This window comes from Trachurus japonicus, chromosome 24 (genome assembly GCF_045865225.1).
Source record: "Trachurus japonicus isolate A0001 chromosome 24, Traja_1.0".
NCBI lineage: Eukaryota > Metazoa > Chordata > Actinopteri > Carangiformes > Carangidae > Trachurus > Trachurus japonicus.
In genome coordinates, this window is record NC_140930.1 from 17,952,730 (window position 1) to 17,969,804 (window position 17,075).

The 17,075-nt window shown below is 41.5% G+C and overlaps 2 protein-coding genes across 3 annotated transcripts; both read right to left on the bottom strand.

Moving 5' to 3' along the window:
• Window positions 1-1,255: 1,255 nt before the first annotated feature.
• Window positions 1,256-8,977, bottom strand: chrna2b (cholinergic receptor, nicotinic, alpha 2b (neuronal)). The gene is made up of 6 exons (XM_085771675.1): window positions 8,666-8,977; window positions 4,862-5,013; window positions 4,215-4,259; window positions 3,968-4,077; window positions 1,729-2,905; window positions 1,256-1,407 (listed from the first exon to the last, which is right to left on the bottom strand). Exons 1-6 carry the CDS (start codon window positions 8,730-8,732, stop codon window positions 1,282-1,284), a joined length of 1,677 nt encoding a protein of 558 aa, XP_085627801.1. The 5' UTR covers window positions 8,733-8,977; the 3' UTR covers window positions 1,256-1,281.
• Window positions 8,978-10,680: 1,703 nt separating this feature from the next.
• On the bottom strand, window positions 10,681-16,872 carry LOC146961821 (uncharacterized). 2 transcript variants are annotated; one of them, XM_085770727.1, is made up of 3 exons: window positions 16,723-16,872; window positions 12,209-12,753; window positions 10,681-10,950 (listed from the first exon to the last, which is right to left on the bottom strand). In XM_085770727.1, the coding sequence occupies exons 2-3, from the start codon at window positions 12,745-12,747 to the stop codon at window positions 10,812-10,814; spliced, it is 678 nt and encodes a 225-aa protein (XP_085626853.1). In that variant the 5' UTR covers window positions 12,748-12,753; window positions 16,723-16,872; the 3' UTR covers window positions 10,681-10,811. The 2 variants fall into 2 exon arrangements, with proteins under 2 accessions (XP_085626853.1, XP_085626855.1); XM_085770729.1 differs by having other exon boundaries at window positions 16,607-16,834.
• Between the last annotated feature and the right edge of the window lie 203 nt (window positions 16,873-17,075).

Below are 17,075 nucleotides of genomic sequence, written 5' to 3' on the forward strand. Positions count from 1 at the left end.
ATTGATTTAGGATTTAACACAGATTATGTGGATTTTAGAGAAGTGATTGTTAACCTGGACAGAGGCAGGACTCTGGGCCCTTGATGTAGCACCAAGACCTTCACTGACACACATACCTGCCTGGGACTAAGAAGAAATGGATAAGTCCAATTTGGAGGGTCATATTTCTTCTCTGGACATTAAAGGCCTTTTCATTTTTCGAGAAACCGGAAAGAAGCTACAAGGAAACGTAAACTTTGTACGTCCAGTCCTTTATCGCAGGTAGGATGCAGTTTATTTCTCAGCCGTAGGCTACTGTACTGACAACAATGCTGCATTCAAGACAACTCGGCAATCGGAACTTTCCGGCCTCCTACTTGGAAAAAGTGCACTGAACGCCACCTCATATCGAGGCTCCCACGCGGGAAAGTCAGAAAAAAATCTAGACTTCTCCGAGAACCAGTTGTCTGTCGTCACACAACAAGCTGCACCCACGCAGAACCACATCGGCAATGGTAATGTAAACCATTAAATTGCATTTTTAGTGCCAAAACAATATTTATGTACTTACGGTTACAGATTACTGATGTTGTGGAACAGTAAATTCATGTTGTTATTTATCTTCGATTTTAAATTATCTGTTTGTTTTTTTAAATGCTTCCTTTTTCAAATGGATTTTGTGTAATGTTAATGTTAAGTTTTTGGTTTATTGACGTGGTGCGTCTTAAACGCTTTTAAATTTGGAGGAGATTCCGAGTTTTCTCGAACGCAGCATCAGTGACGCAGTTACGTAAATTTACTACTAATTCCTAAAACTACAGGGGGAAAACAATCATATTTGTGTGATAACGTACTGAACTCAGGCTAGCACGACGCCATTTAACCTATACAGTCTATGCATTTAACTCGCATGTTACGCTAATGCTAAATTATGTTAGCGTGCTAAACCTTAGCTCGCCAATCACGGCCAAGCAGGTCAATCAGCCTGACTCCACAGGCGAAGTGCAACTCATTGAAGCTGAGTCTGGACAGTCTGTGATATCCTGAACTTGCTACTGCAGAGACTGTAGAGTCCATTTGGTTCATGTCCCAGTGAGAAGGACCTGAACACATCACAGTCCTCTGCTTTTGTTTGGTGGTGTGTAAAGAGGGTTAAAGTCAGTCACATTCCTTGTGTTTCTTTGTTCAGTGAAATTTTTACATGTCAAACATCACTCAAGTGAAGGTGGTGGAGGATTTTTTTGTTTGCTTTTGTTGTTTGTTTGTTTTTTACCCCAAATATTCAATATTTTTTCTCAAGCATTAGATCATGCCAGCCAGCCAAGGGGGCAGGAAAAGGCCAATGGTCCCGAGCAGGCACACAATAATGAACATCCACAGGAAGATCCGGTCAATCACCATGGCGACATACTTCCAGTCTTCCTTCACCTGTGTGGCAAGAAGAGCGACAAAGAAAAACAAGAATTGAGAAAAGGAACCAACTCGGTGGTGAGTAAAGTTATACAAAATTGTACCAGTAAACTACATTGGTTATTGAAAAAGCCCACTTCTCATACTCATGCATATTAGCTACACTGCCGATCAACAGGCCTGCTCCCAAGTTACTTCAGATGACATTATTAATGTAATTTACATGGGCTCACATGAGTCATAAAACCTTTGCAGGACAACAGTGATAAAAATGACAAGTGTATTTAGTTTCAAGTTTCATTTCCATAAAGATAGATGTGGTATTTCTTAGATACTTACACTGAAGTCTGCATCCTCAGCTCTCAGGTGGTCTGCGATGTAGTGCACTCCTTCTAATGCGCGTATAACACTTGGTGAAAGCAGGAATGTTGAGTCTGATACAGCATTTTCTACTTTAGTCGGCCGCTGAGTGGGATTCACTCTGGCCCCGGTTAACTGTCTGTTCGTCCCTCCCGCCGCCGCCGCCGCCTCCTGTCGGTTCTGGCTGCTCTGTGGGGTTTTCTGCTGCGGCGGTGGAGTCGACCCTGGAGGTCTGGGCGAAGGGGGGCGGAAGGAGAAATAAGACGTCAACGTTCCCAACTCTAAATCCTCGTAACAGCTTCTCTCGGGGTCGTCCAGCGTGGTCCCATCCCTTAACCAGGTAGCCGAGGTGCTGAGGCTGTTGCCAGATTTGTAGCCAGCTATCCGAGCGTGCCGCCGCTCCACCGCCGCTTCCTGCTGCAGCAGCAACAGCCTGCGACGCCGGCCGTCTGGCGCGGGCCGTCGCATGAACAGCCAGCGTGGGATCAGGTCCAGGAACACGGAGTGGACCCAGCGGGGCATCTTGTGGGTGCTGGGAGAGCGATGGTGCACGTTGAGCACAAAGACGGTGATGACGATGGACAGGGTGACGAAAATCATAGTGAAGAGGAGGTACTCGCCGATGAGAGGGATGACGAGGGATGTGGACGGGATGATCTCTGTGATGAGGAGCAGGAAGACAGTGAGGGACAGCAGCACGGAGATGCACAGGGTGATCTTCTCACCGCAGTCTGAGGGCAAATAAAACACCAAGACGGTGAGGCAAGAGATGAGCAAACAAGGGATGATGAGGTTGATGGTGTAAAACAGAGGAAGCCTTCGGATGATGAAGAAGTAGGTGATGTCTGGGTAGATCTCATGGCAGCAGTCGTATTTCTTTGTATTGTACGTTCCCACAGCATTGATAATGGCCCATTCGCCGCTCTCCCAGTAGTTGTTGAGGTCCACAGTGTTTTCAATTTTCTCCAGGTCAATCTTAGCCTTGTCATAGGTCCAAGAGCCAAACTTCATTTTACAATTCTGTTGGTCGAAGGGGAAGAAGGTGACATCGATGCTGCAGGAGCTCTTGTAAATGGCAGGCGGGACCCAGCGGATTTTACCCGTGTAGAATAGGTGAGCTTTTGTCATGTGAGTCACAGCAAACTCTCCGTCAGCACTGGAAAAGAAGAGGTCAACATATGAGTGATTATTGTCACACACAGTATAGGTGCTCACTTCTAATTAAATGAATGGATAGAGACTGAGAAATCCTGACACCACTTTTTTCGCCATAGAAACTGTGCAGTGAAGAAGTGCTATGATTTAGCAAATAATAATCCTCTGAAGTAATCTCCCCCCCATTCATTGCTTTAATGGCGATAATAGCTCCTGCTGAAGACGTAATGACGAGTCCTTATCATTTCATCAGTCTCAGGTTTTTTAATTTCACTTACAGATCATGATTACACGGGCTCTATGGAGCAGATCTCCATCATCAGCCTTTCTCAGTCTAATCCCCATGTGATGAATTTTGGGGTAGGGAGCAGAGATGCATTGAAAGTGGTAAATTTAACAACACAAAAAATTGCATGCTAAAACAGTAGATGTACACAGATTGTCCTCATTTTTACGTACACAAACTGCACTTATAGTGGTAGTAATATACACAAAAAAGCAACATGTAATGTATTTTGTCATTTCAAATGTCAAGGTATAGAAACCCAGATAAAGCAGAACATTACATGAGTCCACTAGATGGAGCCATCCTCCTACCAGATCAGTCAACAGGCATCTAGTACTTGAACCAGTTTATCAATATGTGTGATTATAGTAGTTGTTCGTGTGCAACATTCAGTGTTACACAATTACTTTTACATTACATTTTCAGTTTAACAGAAAGATACAGTTCCCTTGCCTTGGCCTTATCATGAAACCCCGTGAACGTTGTGTTTATGTGAAGCAAAACTGTGTAGATGAAGGCAAATTTATTGATAATTGAGTGGACAGATAATTCAATCATTTGAGTTGTTTGTTATTTAAGCACATTTTGAAAGCAGAATTAAAAATGGTTTCTGAGCAAGGCACCTCAAATATGAATATTCATTGATTTTTTTTTTATGATGACATACTCAATGTCTGATGCAGTTTGAGCATGCTGTGGCAAATTGCAGTGGACATTCTTAAGGGTTTTTGTAATCAGTAAATTAAGAGAATAATCTTCAAATTAGATGATATTTACTTGTTATAGAGGACGATGTCTGGTACCCATATAAGCTCTGACGGCACTCTTATGGACGTCACATTGTCATAGTCCGACGGTCTCCAGCGAAGCTTGTAGTCGTTCCACTCCTGGGAATACAGAGGTGCTATTTTATTTCTTCATAAGCTTTAAGAAATGCCATGTTTTTATATTCCCTATCATCACATCCAATATGTGAGAAAAAATCTTAATAATGAATGAGCAGTGAAATGTTTTCATTTCTTACCTGTTTAAGCCAGACATTCGTTGTCATCATCTGGTTCTTCTCATCCTAGCAGATGAAACAGAGAGACAGGCAGACAGACATGGAGAGGGAGACAGGCAGAGATACCAAATATGAGTTAAGGCTGTCAACCCTGGGTTCAGGCCAGAAGAATATATGTGAGAGGTTTCTGGAGGATTGTCAAAGCAGACCCAAATATAGCTTGCAGGAACTTCTATTACTTGATGGATGTGAAGTGTTCTAAAACAGTTTGTGTTGCACTCTGTGACATGGAACAGGGTGCATAATGTAGTTTTCTAAAGTTTATTTTTACTACTGTATGTAAAAATGCAAAAACAAGCAGTGGAAAAAACAAACACAGGTATAGTGTTAAACTTGCAATGCAGTTCGCGGAGACAATAGAATTATTAATCATATTGGTTAATGATTGCACTTAAAAATAAACTTATGTCTTCTGCATAGTCTGACACTGGATTTTACTGCGGATTAAAGTCTTTGATAAAATACATGTTTTCAGATGTAGCTTTCAATGGAATGAAAGTGAGCAGCAAAAAATAGTGTGCATTTAAACAAAACATCTTATTGTTTTTAGGTACAGTACAGGCATACTGTATGCTGAGCAAATAAACACTCCATACTCAAAAACTCACCACGTCAATGAGCTGTGCTATGGACAGTCCGAACTTGACAATGACCACATCAGAGATGTTTGGCACCGGTCTTGACCACTTGTTGTAGCCAGCGAACAGCGTCTTGAAAAGTTCATCCTCAGAATGCGAGTGCGTCTTCTCGTGACAAAGAGCTGTGGACACATTATATCTACCATTTACAACGATACCTTAAAACTCTACAGAGGACAGATACAAGAAGGGTGTAATGAAATTAATAAATTGGTGACATTTATTCTACAATGAAATTTCCAAATCCATTAATTTTTACTTCTGTATTCAAATGTTCAGTTAATAAAGCCATAAAATATTTCTTGAAGCCAACTCTCCTGCAAATACAGTATGAACTTTTTCAACATTTAATTAAGCCAAAACTAAAGTTCCTGGTGTTGTTTTTATATTTTCTGTCAAACAGTGTTAACGCATGGCTTTGTTGGCATTAAAATGTTATTATCTGATAGTATGATATATAGGGACCATAATAATTAAATGGAGGACAAGAGTAAAGGAGTTGCACAGTGCACAGGGATCATATCCATGTTCTCTCTTCCATGTCTCCCCTAATCCTCACTTAACAAACAGCAGTAAATCAGGCTGGCATGATATTGTGGCTTTTGGGAGAGAGTGAGTGTTGAGAACATCTTGCATCTCTGCACACAAGCCCTACTCGAAACGTCTTAGACTTTTCTCGGTAAAGTCTTATCGACTTTCTCGCATCTTAGCAAATCTTTTGATCTCTTGATCTGAGCTCCCCCTGAGGGTTGCCTGCTAAAATCTCGCAAGGTGAGCCGGTGGAGACTGGGGAATTATCACTCCTCCCTCGACATCAGCACCATTTCAACGGTAACCTCCCTCTTTATCTCTCAAGTGTTATTGTTATGCACATGTGGCTTCACGGTGAGAGGTAGCTTAATCAAATTGATTTTGTATACGCAGTCTAGACAGATTTGCGCACCAGCTCAGACTGAGTCGCTGCATAATTCTTCTGCGGACTGAATAGCGTGGAAATAGACAGGAATCCCATCCCTTGTGGATTACCGCTTCCACCTTCATCAATGTAGTCAGAGTCAATTACACACATCATTACTTGCTAGAGTTAAGTGGAAGTGAGCTAATTTTCTCAGTAGCGGAGGCTGTTTATTGTTGAGCTGTCTGTCACTCTGGGTTACAACTGAAGCATAAAACAACTGGCTGACAGTTTTCACCTGAAGCAGAGGGTGATAGATAATAGTATGTGTTTGATACTGGCCTTTTTACTTTTTAAAACACTTGTGACCAAGATATTAACTGAGTAGGATTCTGAGTATAACAACAAGAAGGTGCTTTCTGTTTGGCAAAGTAATTATGTAACTATGTAAAAGTGTCACTGAAAACATCTTTGGCATTATTGTACTGCAGTTGCTCTATCATAACGATGGATGATGTAGACCAACAATGATTTATTAGCAATTTGTGGGTCGCACTCCTGTGTGATATTCTCCTGTAAAATAAATAGTTCAACATACAGGTATTTGGAAAAACTCTTTTTCACTTTGCAGGGAGGTAGATGAGAAGGACTGATACCATATCTGCACAAAAAATGTCACCATCTATAGTTTAGCATAAATATTGGAAATGGGGAACCAGCTACTTTGGTTACAAAGGTATTGGCACCTTTAAAGTTCACTAGTAACTACAGTATATAGGTACCATGTTATATCAAACAACATATAACATGGTAGTATATATCCTGACTGTTTAATCTGTGCAAACTGAGCAAAAATGTTGTTTTATGCACAAAATAAACTTTAAAATGGCAATTTAGTTTTTTTCTCATCTAATTCTCTGCAACTGTTCCTTCAACCACTGCCACTTGTGTACAGAAAGAAAATGCACAAAAGCATCCCCCCAAAGACAGATTTCAAAAAGCAATACAAAAGAGTCTGATTGGTTTACACACTGTTAGGACCCAACTCCCTCTAGAACTCTGTTTGACATGGCATGCATGTAATTCAGCCCAATGAAGCGTGCCACCATCAAGGATCCTAAAACGAGACCTTGGACCACATGCATCTGGCAGCAGTCATGGTTGCTTAGCCAAGGCCACATCATTACCTGTCCATGGGTGAGTTGTGGTTCTGATGACAACATTGACAAGTCCTTACAACCTAAAACTGTAGGACCTCAGGTGAGGAGCTAAAATGCTGCATAGCTAATCATACGGATACAAACATTTGTACTGAAATAATATGTTGTCCATGCTTTAACAGAGAATAACTGGTCTAATATAAACAATTAGTCCAATATCTAGGAGAAGTTGGTAGAAAACAGGCATCAGTCGGTGAATTTCAAGTTTATTTTCCCAAGGTATACATGGGCTCATCTGCTATCCTGAACTAATTTCAACCTGACAACTACTCATGCACAAGAGGGCTTCTTATCAGCTCTCTTGACAGTCGAGGCGAGGGTGGTGCATGTTCATCTGTCCTCGCATCTGGGAAGGACCAGATGTGGAGCTTGAAAAAAATGCTCTTGGGTGCCATAGATCAAAGCCTCCTGCCAGCAGAGACTTGAGATGACACCTCCAACATCCAGCACCCTGGGACATGGCTGTTGGACCGTAGCCAAGCCCCTTGGCGAGGCGCTCGAAACACTGACCAGTTTGGGTGATCGAGTCAGCAGCTTCTCAGGCCAGAGGCGCTCTTGGCGAAATTGGACTGTCAAATACTTACAGTAAAAAAAAAAAAAAAAAAAGTTCTGTAAAAGAAAAAAGAAAACGAGCATGCAACAATTTTCTGTGAGTTGACTAAAACTGCAGAGTGCAAATAGGAAAGCTGAAGAACGATGGCACTGAGGTGAAGCACCAGCACACTTGACAGCTGAAGGATACAGAGATGGAGGGAGGGGATACAGGCTGCGCTTATGTCACGAGAGACATATGTTACGCCTCAGCTTGCACTTGAATGAAAACACTCAATGTTGTAAATATCTCCTGTCCATGTCCTACTTTCACCGTCAAGCCTTATGTATTTTAAGTCTCAACAGTTTGCACAATATGTCAATAGAAAAAGGAACCTTGAAAATGTACACAGCAGATCCAGCATCATAATAATTTTTATTTTCTCACAAAAAAATGAGGTAAATAAGCAAATAAATAACACCGGAGTTGAATCCTCTATCCTGGCCATATGCATGCACCTTTGTCTTTTTGAAATAAAAATATGACACCTGTTGTCATATTATTGAGTTTGTTTAACAGACCTGTGAGTTTTCTTTTTGTCAAGTACACTGCTTCTCTTTGGCAGCTGCTGCAATTTGTACGGTCAAGTACAAGTAAAGGATAATGAATTTACTCTGTGCTGTGGAAGCAGGACACAGAGGTCTTCCTAAATGTAAAGGCAGTGGAGAGAAACCGTGTTCTTTAGTAGTTCAGCTCTGTTGGTCGCGTTTATGCCAAAGGAGCAACATTAAATCAGCGGTGGGACGTTGTAGCGCTGAGAGATGTGACGCAAGTACTTTTTGCACGAGGCGACTTTAGCAGATTTGCGCGCGACAATAAATTACCTGAGCGCGAGAGGAGGCTTGTGGGAGTTGTGGTGTGAAGATTGACGAGAGGTAGGCTACACTAAACCTACTTTTCTGACAATTTCAATGCGGAGGAACTCATACACACACTCATTAGCACAGTGCTCTTGTAAAAATTCGTCTAAAATTTGACATTTTAAGTCACGTTGTCACGACGTGCATGTTTTATGTACTTTTTTACTCGGTGAGAGTCACGTCGCCGGTAATGTTAAAAGTACTTACCTGGCCGGGAGAGGAGCACCGACCACACCATAGCCGCCCATAAGGAGAACAGGTGGTTGTGTCCCATTTTGTTTTCCGGTGCTGAAGAGGAGTCCAACTTCCCCGGAGGTGTTTCCGTCCGCCTTCAAAACGTTATCTCGAAACCGTGATGTGTGCGCAAAATGTGTCATCTTCGCAGCTGGGAGGCATGTCAGGACAACTCCGGCACTCCTGTCACTATAGCCGTCTTTATACGTGTGGGCGGGCGGGGGGAGAGAGAGAGAGAGTGACGATAGTCTGCCTGAATAACTTTGCTGCCGTCTTCCTACAGCTCGGCGGCGGCGGCGGACGTGCCTCGCTGCGCACTTTGAGCCCCGTTCAGAGGGGATGAGAGCGAGTCCGTTTCCGCGCACTGACTCGGAGAGCTATCCATCACTCGGTGCTGAATCAGGGAGCGGCAGCGTGACACTGTAGCCTACAGCTGGTTTGTTTTGGCCGGTTCATGAAACTGATATCAAGACCGGTCTAAAGAAATTAAACCACGGAGGAAAAATAGTCCGGTTTGTCGCTGAGTAATATATCATCCAAACAAGTCCACCTCTTTGCGCAGGGTGCCAAGAATTTACGCGTCTCTGGTTGGCTCATCTAAGACTTTGATGTCCCATTTTAAAATATCACATTAGTTTTTTTTTTTTCTTCCATTGTCAGAATCATTGTGAGACCAGCCTGGTTCACTAGGTCCGTAAAACAGCGTCGTCCACCCTGAGAGGACAGGTCACATCTGAGTGTTTCCTGCCTTTCCTCTTGTACCTATAACAGTCCCTCCTCCTGTCTCGCTCTTGCTCACTCGCGTTCACACACGCACACACACACACACACACACACACACACACACACACACACACACGCACACACACTGGTTTCACAGCAAAAGTTACAACTTGTGTGTATGGAAAATGGTCAACCACTTACTGAGACTAAAACTTGTTTTCTTCAAAAGTGTGCAGCATGACTGTTAATTAATTTAATTGGATATTAAATGTGACACATGCTGCTGACCAAACGTCTGCGGGATCTTTCTGTGGAGAACAGCTAGAGGGCAGAGTAGGTGTCTGAATATGCTTTGTGAACTTTAACGTTCCCCCAAATTATCAGTATGAAAGTGCAAGTGCAAGCTGTGCAAACAAAACAACAAAAAAAGACAACACAAAGCATCTTTTCAGCAGTCAAAACAGTACATAAAAGGACAGATTTTTTTTTGTTTGTTGCTGTTTACTGGGCCATACATACTTCATATCATACATTGCACAAATTCATTGTATTACAAATTTTATGATTGCAAATATCAAAGTACTCCCTCCCCTGACTTGTGGGAGGATTAACAATGAACAATGGAACAAAACAAAAGCTTTGTTCTCATGTTTGAATGGATGAATCCAACAAATGCTCATAATCATGCAAGCATTTTTTTTAAACAATATGCATTCCCAGAGTTTCTCTGTTTAAGAGCTGTATCTAGTTTGTCTTATGGTGTGTTCCTTCTTGCATATAATGACGGGAACTGTCAGGTTATTGCATAGCCTTCTCCAAACAACAGATATCCATGTATAACAAAGCCATCCCTGTTGCTGTTCTCTGCTTCTTATTTTGTTGCAAAAACAAAAATCTCCGTTGAAACACACCAGTCATTGTGAGTGTATCCTGGCCTCCATCCTCACCCTGGAACCAGATGGCCGATCCATAGCTTCCTCTGGAGAAGACTAACAGAGTCATTATGTTTGGTCTCTGAAGGCCAATTGAGTTTGATCCATAAACACTCAACTTGGCTCAAAGCTGCACCACATACTGTTGCCATGTTTGACCTCACAGATTCCACGAACGATGCCTGAATGGAAAGTAACATTTTATGGGGTTACGGGGTTATCACTTACGTAAAAGGGAAACGTTTCTTTTCATGATGTGAAATTATCAACCTTCCTGTCAGGGCTTTACCTTTGTCGTTTCTTGCAGGTGATGCATCTCGGCACATATGGGCAAAAAATATATATAAAAAATGGAATTACAGGAAGTTTCTTTTTCTTTTTCTTGATCTCACACAGGATATCAAACGTCACCCCTGAGTAACGGGATGATGTGTGAACAGTTTCAGAAGCTTTTCAACACTTCCTTAGCGATGGATTTTCATTATGTCTTTCAGCTGTTTGGTGAATGAGGCCTGCAGGACCTGTGATGAGCTCTCTAGCCTGTTGGCGATGTCTGTTGCCGCACGAAGCATGTCTTCAAAAGCCAGGGACTCTTCTCTGATTCTGCTCCAGAAGATGGGACAATCCAGGTCACCAGGTGGAGTGAAGGGGACGAAGAAACAGAGAGACCAAGTAAGTGGAACAAGAGCTGAGGACGTTATATGCAGTATAAGCAGCATACGGTAACTCTCAAACCATATATAGTGTTAATGAAATCACAAACATTACAGCATAGCACTGACAACAAAAGGAAGAGGGTAATTTTGCAAACACATTTAGAGCAATTTATGAAAAAATAGTCACTTTAGAGTCGCATCGTAATGTGTGTAAGTCTGCACATAAATGATCTCTGCAAATGAATGTGTCTGCTTTAGGTGCCTCAGCATTGTTTAACAGGCATGATGCTGCATGTCAGGTGAATTACCACATTCAGTCTAATTCATCTCCAGGGCCACAACTAATGATTATTTTTTATTAACAATTAATCTGTTAACTGTCAATGGCTGTCACAGTTCCCCAGAGCCCAAGTTGAAATTGCTCTGTGAATCAATTTGCTCATTATGTCCAACCAACAGTCAAGTAATGCAAAATCACAACAGATGTTATCTCAAGGTATTATACACACAGATTATGTTTAGACCTTAATCTTGGCAATATTGAGCCAGCACTAGGTGACAAGAAAACGCTTCCTGTTGAGAGACAGAAACCTTGAGCAGGCTTTGGGTGGGCAGCCATCTGCCTTGACCAGTTATGTTGAGAGAGAGCCCAAAACCCAATGACAATGAATTTATAGTAAAATATACAAATGAAAAGAATCAAATCCTTAAATTAAACCAGCAGCATTTTGATATTCTTGATTAATAAAACAATTTTAACAATCAAAGTAGATCTTGATTAGAGTCTTGGGGTTGAGTTTCAATAGTCTTACTCTTTTCACCTGTTTTTTGGTCATCTCTCTAAAAAAAAATACTGCCCCAAAATCCGTTCTGTTAATGTACTAATCGGTGAACTGATGGATTATTTTGGCGCTGTTCATCTACTTTCACTAAACTGTGAATTCTTCGCTGCGAATGAAAGCGCTTTACTGAGAAGTACAGTCCCAGCACGTACTGGAAGTCTGGATAGCAAATATCAGTTGTAAAAATAACTATAATAGTTATGACTGTCTGATGAAAGGCAAATGTGTTTTTTAACAAAGACCTTTCCTCTGCACACAAACAAATAAAAGCTCAGCATTTGAGCTGTTCTTTCTTTCTTTCTTTCTTTCTTTCTTTCTTTCTTTCTTTCTTTCTTTCTTTCTTTCTTTCTTTACTGCACTTACTTCTGCATCCCATTGACGGCGTCCAACACTTCTCCTTCCAGCTGCTTTTCTAGATCTTCTTCTGCCTTCTCTACCACTTCGTGGCAGCTCTTGTGGTCGTCATGGATGCCAAGGACGTTTTCCTTGATCACGTCCTCGTAACGCTGTTCTCCCAGCTGATCCTCCACAAACTGCACCAAATTCTCCATCACTGCTTTGTTTCCGTGCTGGATGGCCTGCAGATAAGCCAGCTCCTCCTGCTGAGCCTTCAGCCTTCGGGCCGAGGCAGCGTTGGTGCTGAAGTGGACCGAGCACTTGTCCGGCTGGGGCTCATAGTGCAGCGTAGGTGAAGGTGACGGGGAAAACGCTGCCGACGTGATCCAGTCACGGTTTTTTATTCTCGCCGGCTCATCACCAGCTGCCTGTGATGTGTCATTGATGGCCATTATGGTGGAGTAAATATCAAAGCCTGAACCCCAATCGCCATCCCCACTTTGGCAGAGAGTTGGGGTTGCCATGGATACCCAGGCCAAGAGGAAGGGCATCCAACAACGCCACATGGTAACCTGGAAAGGGGATAACTTCTGTGAGCTATGAAGATACAGTGAAATACACATTTTAATGGTGGCAAACAAATTTCAAAGCACGCACACATTGCTGACAGACTCAAAGTGGTCTCACTTTTACTTTTCTCAGTTTCACTGGCAGACATTCAGTTCAATGCTTTCCTGTTTAAAACAGCTGTATTATAATGATAGGACAGCAAGGACAGATATTATGCCAAAACAAAGGTTTCCTGGTGGCTTTAAAGGCTAAATCATATGAAGGGGGGCCGCTTTGTGACCTTTAGACATTTATTGTGTGAATTTACCCCGCTTTGTTCCTTCTGTTGCACTGTGGCTTTCAGTAATATAGAAACAGCCTCCGTTTAATTTAATTAGCGAATGAAAAATGTCACACTGCATATTTTAGCTGTGTTTCGTTTTGTGAATAATTACTTTTTCTGGAGCATCTGTAACAGAAAAGAAAGGTGTTAAGACTTTTTATGAGGGCTCTCAATTTGTTAGTCTGGTTCACATTCTTCAAATTGAACTGGTCAAATTCACATCTCAAAACCAAATTGTTCAAATTTCATCAATGAAATTGAGACACGAAAACACAAGATGAAAAATTCAAACTTGAACATCCATGCCTTTAAAGATCTCGATTCAGTGAGGTTACATTCTGTCCAATGAAAGCCTCCTCTGTAAATTAAATTGAGTGTCATTTAAATGTCACAAGAGTCACAATTGTCATATTAGGTGTTCTCAAATGATTATGCCAACAGTTAGATTCTCTGAACATAAAGTCAATTCAAATGTATTTATATAGCACCATATCATGCAGAAGCAGTTCAGAGTGCTTTACATAGAGATAGGACAACATATAAAAAAGTAAACAGCAATAGATACTAAGACACAGAGAAATTCGCACACACAAAGACATTTAAGGAAATGCACATAACAGATAAATGCACTTAACAATGTCTCTAACTGTGTGTAAATGTAGAAATGCTGCACAAACTTGTGTGCTGCCTGAGTTGTTGTGGTTATATACTGCAGCATGCCTCATGCTCTGTGGCTGGGTCATGGCTTAGCGGATGCATGAGCTGTGTTACGCTAGGGCTGTAAAAGCCAACACCGCCCCTCACAGCAGCGTTTGTGTTGAGGTTTTTTTTGGTAACTGGCGGATTGTCTGTAGATCTTTCATTACATCTATTCAACCGGGTGGCTGCTTTTGCAAACTTTCTAACATCAGGTGAGATTTCATCACAAAGCTTTTTTTCTTATTTTTGCTCCTCCTCTGCATGTGTTACAGTCAAACAGCGATGCCGTCACTTTATCATTATGCAGACTCTGATTCAGGCGTCTCTCTCCTCGGCATCTGGAAATACATTTGAAAAGCTGAACCAGGCCTGTGAGGTGGAGGCATTGCAGAGCTCTTTCTGCTGTCAGAGCACATTTGGTTTCAGCTGCAGTTTACTCTTACGGCACCCTTAAAACTATTTGAACTTCTCTTTCCTCAACTGAAAATTTGAGTCAGTTGAATCACACCTATTGCCCAGAAACACAGAATGGTCGCTCAGCCGTGCTTGCTAGCAGAGGTCGAATGGACACCGTAAAATTGTCTATTTATTTAAAGATGGTTTGCGGTGTGGCCCAAACCAATAAAACAACCAAATGTTGGCTGCTCCCTCCGTCACTCCCTCTGTTTTTGATTAGTTCAAATGGTGACCTCACATATGTTACAGGAGCTGTAAGAAGAGCAGTAAACACAACCTTTCAAACCACGATAGACTGGAAGCAGAGATAGAATACAGAGGTCTAACATCGTGACATTGGGGTAGTATTTCTTTTTGATTGACATGCACTGTCAGGTACAGACTGATATCACTCACTGCAGTAAAACAGCTTTAAGGAGTTCTGCCCAAGGTGACACAGGTTTGAGCCAATAAACATCTCATAGTGTATGAACAGGGTTTATTGCAGGAACAGTTAGAACATAACTGGATTGAATAAAAAACACCTGAAAAATATCTAAATTGAATGTTTAACTGATTTTTAAAATGTATTAACAAGATCCAGAAATCACATTTGTTGAAACAATCTATGTTAAGAGCAGAAAACACTTCAACATCTTCATCTTCAAAGATATTTAAAGCAACTTGAGTGGGGAGCTGGAGCACAGAGAGTCCAAACTTTTTATCACTCTGAAGTTTTACTGCACTTGTTTGGATTAAAACCTCATGGCCAAGAGTGACAAGACTTCCAGCCTAATGACAGAACACAGCCAAATGTAAATGTAATCCATCTTAAAATATAACTTTTATTGTCTCTGTGTTCAATTACCACGGCAGCAGTAAAAGGCACAAGTCAAAGGACATTCAGTGACATTAATTCGGTTTCTCAGAGGCCTGCTAACTGGAAGCACACATGCTTCTCCGCGCATCAGAGATTGGCAGGAGCCGTTGCCTTTGTCTTTGGAAATTGTCTTCACAGTTTCCACGCTGGCGTCTTATGGTTTAGATGAAGCAGTGTTTGCGTTAGGCCCAGTGTGACTCGTAGTGACCTTTTTTGGCTTCACTCTGACGGTTCTGTCATCGTGAAGTGGTTTTTTTATAGGCTGACTTTTCTTTTGGCTTAAAATAGCAGAAGCTTGTCTGCAGAGGGAAAACAGCCACACGCTTAGAACACCTCTAGGAGATTTTATTTCTTGTTTGTAATGTTTATAAAAAGCCAGAGTGTAGCATTTTGTTAAAGGGTTCTTAGAGGAGACCAGTCATGGTTTATTGATGTTAATTTTTTACCTAAACTGATCAATTTATAGTGCAGCTTGGACTAAAATCAAGTCTTCCACAGTTATTATCATTTGAAAGCCCTGAACATCTCCAGTAAACAAATAAGAATGTAACATTATAAACAGTGACAGTAAAATATGCAAATGGTTTAAATGATCTGTCATTTTGTTTGACATTATCTAAATAAACACACCAACAATGAACAATTACTGTCATTACTGATCAAGCTTCCAATTACTTTCTTGAGCAGTTCATTACTTGTTTGGTGCCAAAACTATGAGATAGAAGTCAGATTCTTGGATCTCTAAAATACTAGTTTTGTACAACAAATGGTCCTAAATCAAAGTAACACTAACAAAGGACAGAGGAAGCAGAAAATTCAACAATTTATAAAGTTGAGCACAGGCTTGTTTGGCAGTTTTGTTTGAGAAATTACTTAAACGGTTTATCAGTTGTTGCCAAATAATTTCCAATCAGTGCATTGTTTCAGCTCCAAAATTAATACGGATAGATTGAATAATAATTTCCCTTCTGAATCCTTTTAAATGAAATGTGGACTTTTCGAGTTTGATCTCCATATGTGCCGTACTCCCCTTAGCTGTGGGTCAAAGCTAATCTTAGTGTTCGTAGTGTGTCTGCAGCTCAACCCCACGGCCCCTCTTGTCAAAGCTTGAACAGGTGTGTTCACAGGCGTCACAACACTCAACTCCTTCAGTGTTCATGTGACTATAAGGTTCTTCTGCATTAAGCCATGTATTGTATAGCACAGAGAGGCCTCACAGGATAAAAACAGACTTGGCAGAATAAGATTTAGAAAGCAAGGACAGTGGAGACGTATGCACACACTGAATTGTAAAACTGTCAGATGTAAAATGTCTCAGACAGCCATCCACAGCCGTATTTTAGTATGAGCCATGCAGTAATTTAATAACTGTATATAAAAAGTATAAATGCCTAAAATGTATACGTAATTAGATCATTCTACTTCTACCAGTGGAGTATAAGATGAGCAAGGCTCAGCTTCCCATCACACTGTACCCTGCCTACAGTAAAAGTTTCATGAATCCAAGAGCCAAACTTACCTAACTCCGGTAATTTTTCTCAAATTCTGCCACTTCCACCTTCTCAGTCAAGCGAAAAAGGACTCAAAAGGTTTTCGGAGACCACTTTTCACAGAGCAGTGAGAGCAAATACTCACTCGGTTTCCTTCTTCATGTCAGGGGGAGAAAAAAAATGCAGACACACGCACACACACAATTAGGGTTTGGCTGGAGAGTGTGGTCGTCTGTGTGCCCCTGTCTGCTTCTGGGAGGGGATAGTAGGGGAGGGGGATGTTTGTAGAAAAGGCTGAAACTGAATGATTTCTTTCTTTGCAGTGGAAAGAGGGGCTGGCAGAGGGAGGGGTGAACCGAGTGTAATCTGCTTCACATCTGTGGGCTCTGGTGGGGGACAGAGGAAGCACGGGGGTTCTTTAGTATGGGGGGAAATGTCTTTTTATGACCATGCTGAATATACATTTCCTATTTACTTTAGGAAATGTCCCATTGAAGT

What these genes read in the sequence shown, in the direction of transcription:
- chrna2b (XM_085771675.1), bottom strand. Translation starts at nt 8,732, where the DNA reads ATGGGACACAACCACCTGTTCTCCTTATGGGCGGCTATGGTGTGGTCG. An exon ending in GACATCGTCCTCTATAACAA is followed by an intron (nt 2,906 to 3,967) that starts GTAAATATCATC and finishes CTTCTTTTCCAG; the next exon opens with TGCTGACGGAGAGTTTGCTG. An exon ending in CTGAGGATGCAGACTTCAGT is followed by an intron (nt 1,408 to 1,728) that starts GTAAGTATCTAA and finishes CTTGCCACACAG; the next exon opens with GTGAAGGAAGACTGGAAGTA.
- LOC146961821 (XM_085770727.1), bottom strand. Translation starts at nt 12,747, where the DNA reads ATGTGGCGTTGTTGGATGCCCTTCCTCTTGGCCTGGGTATCCATGGCA. An exon ending in GCCGTCAATGGGATGCAGAA is followed by an intron (nt 10,951 to 12,208) that starts GTAAGTGCAGTA and finishes CTTCTGGAGCAG; the next exon opens with AATCAGAGAAGAGTCCCTGG.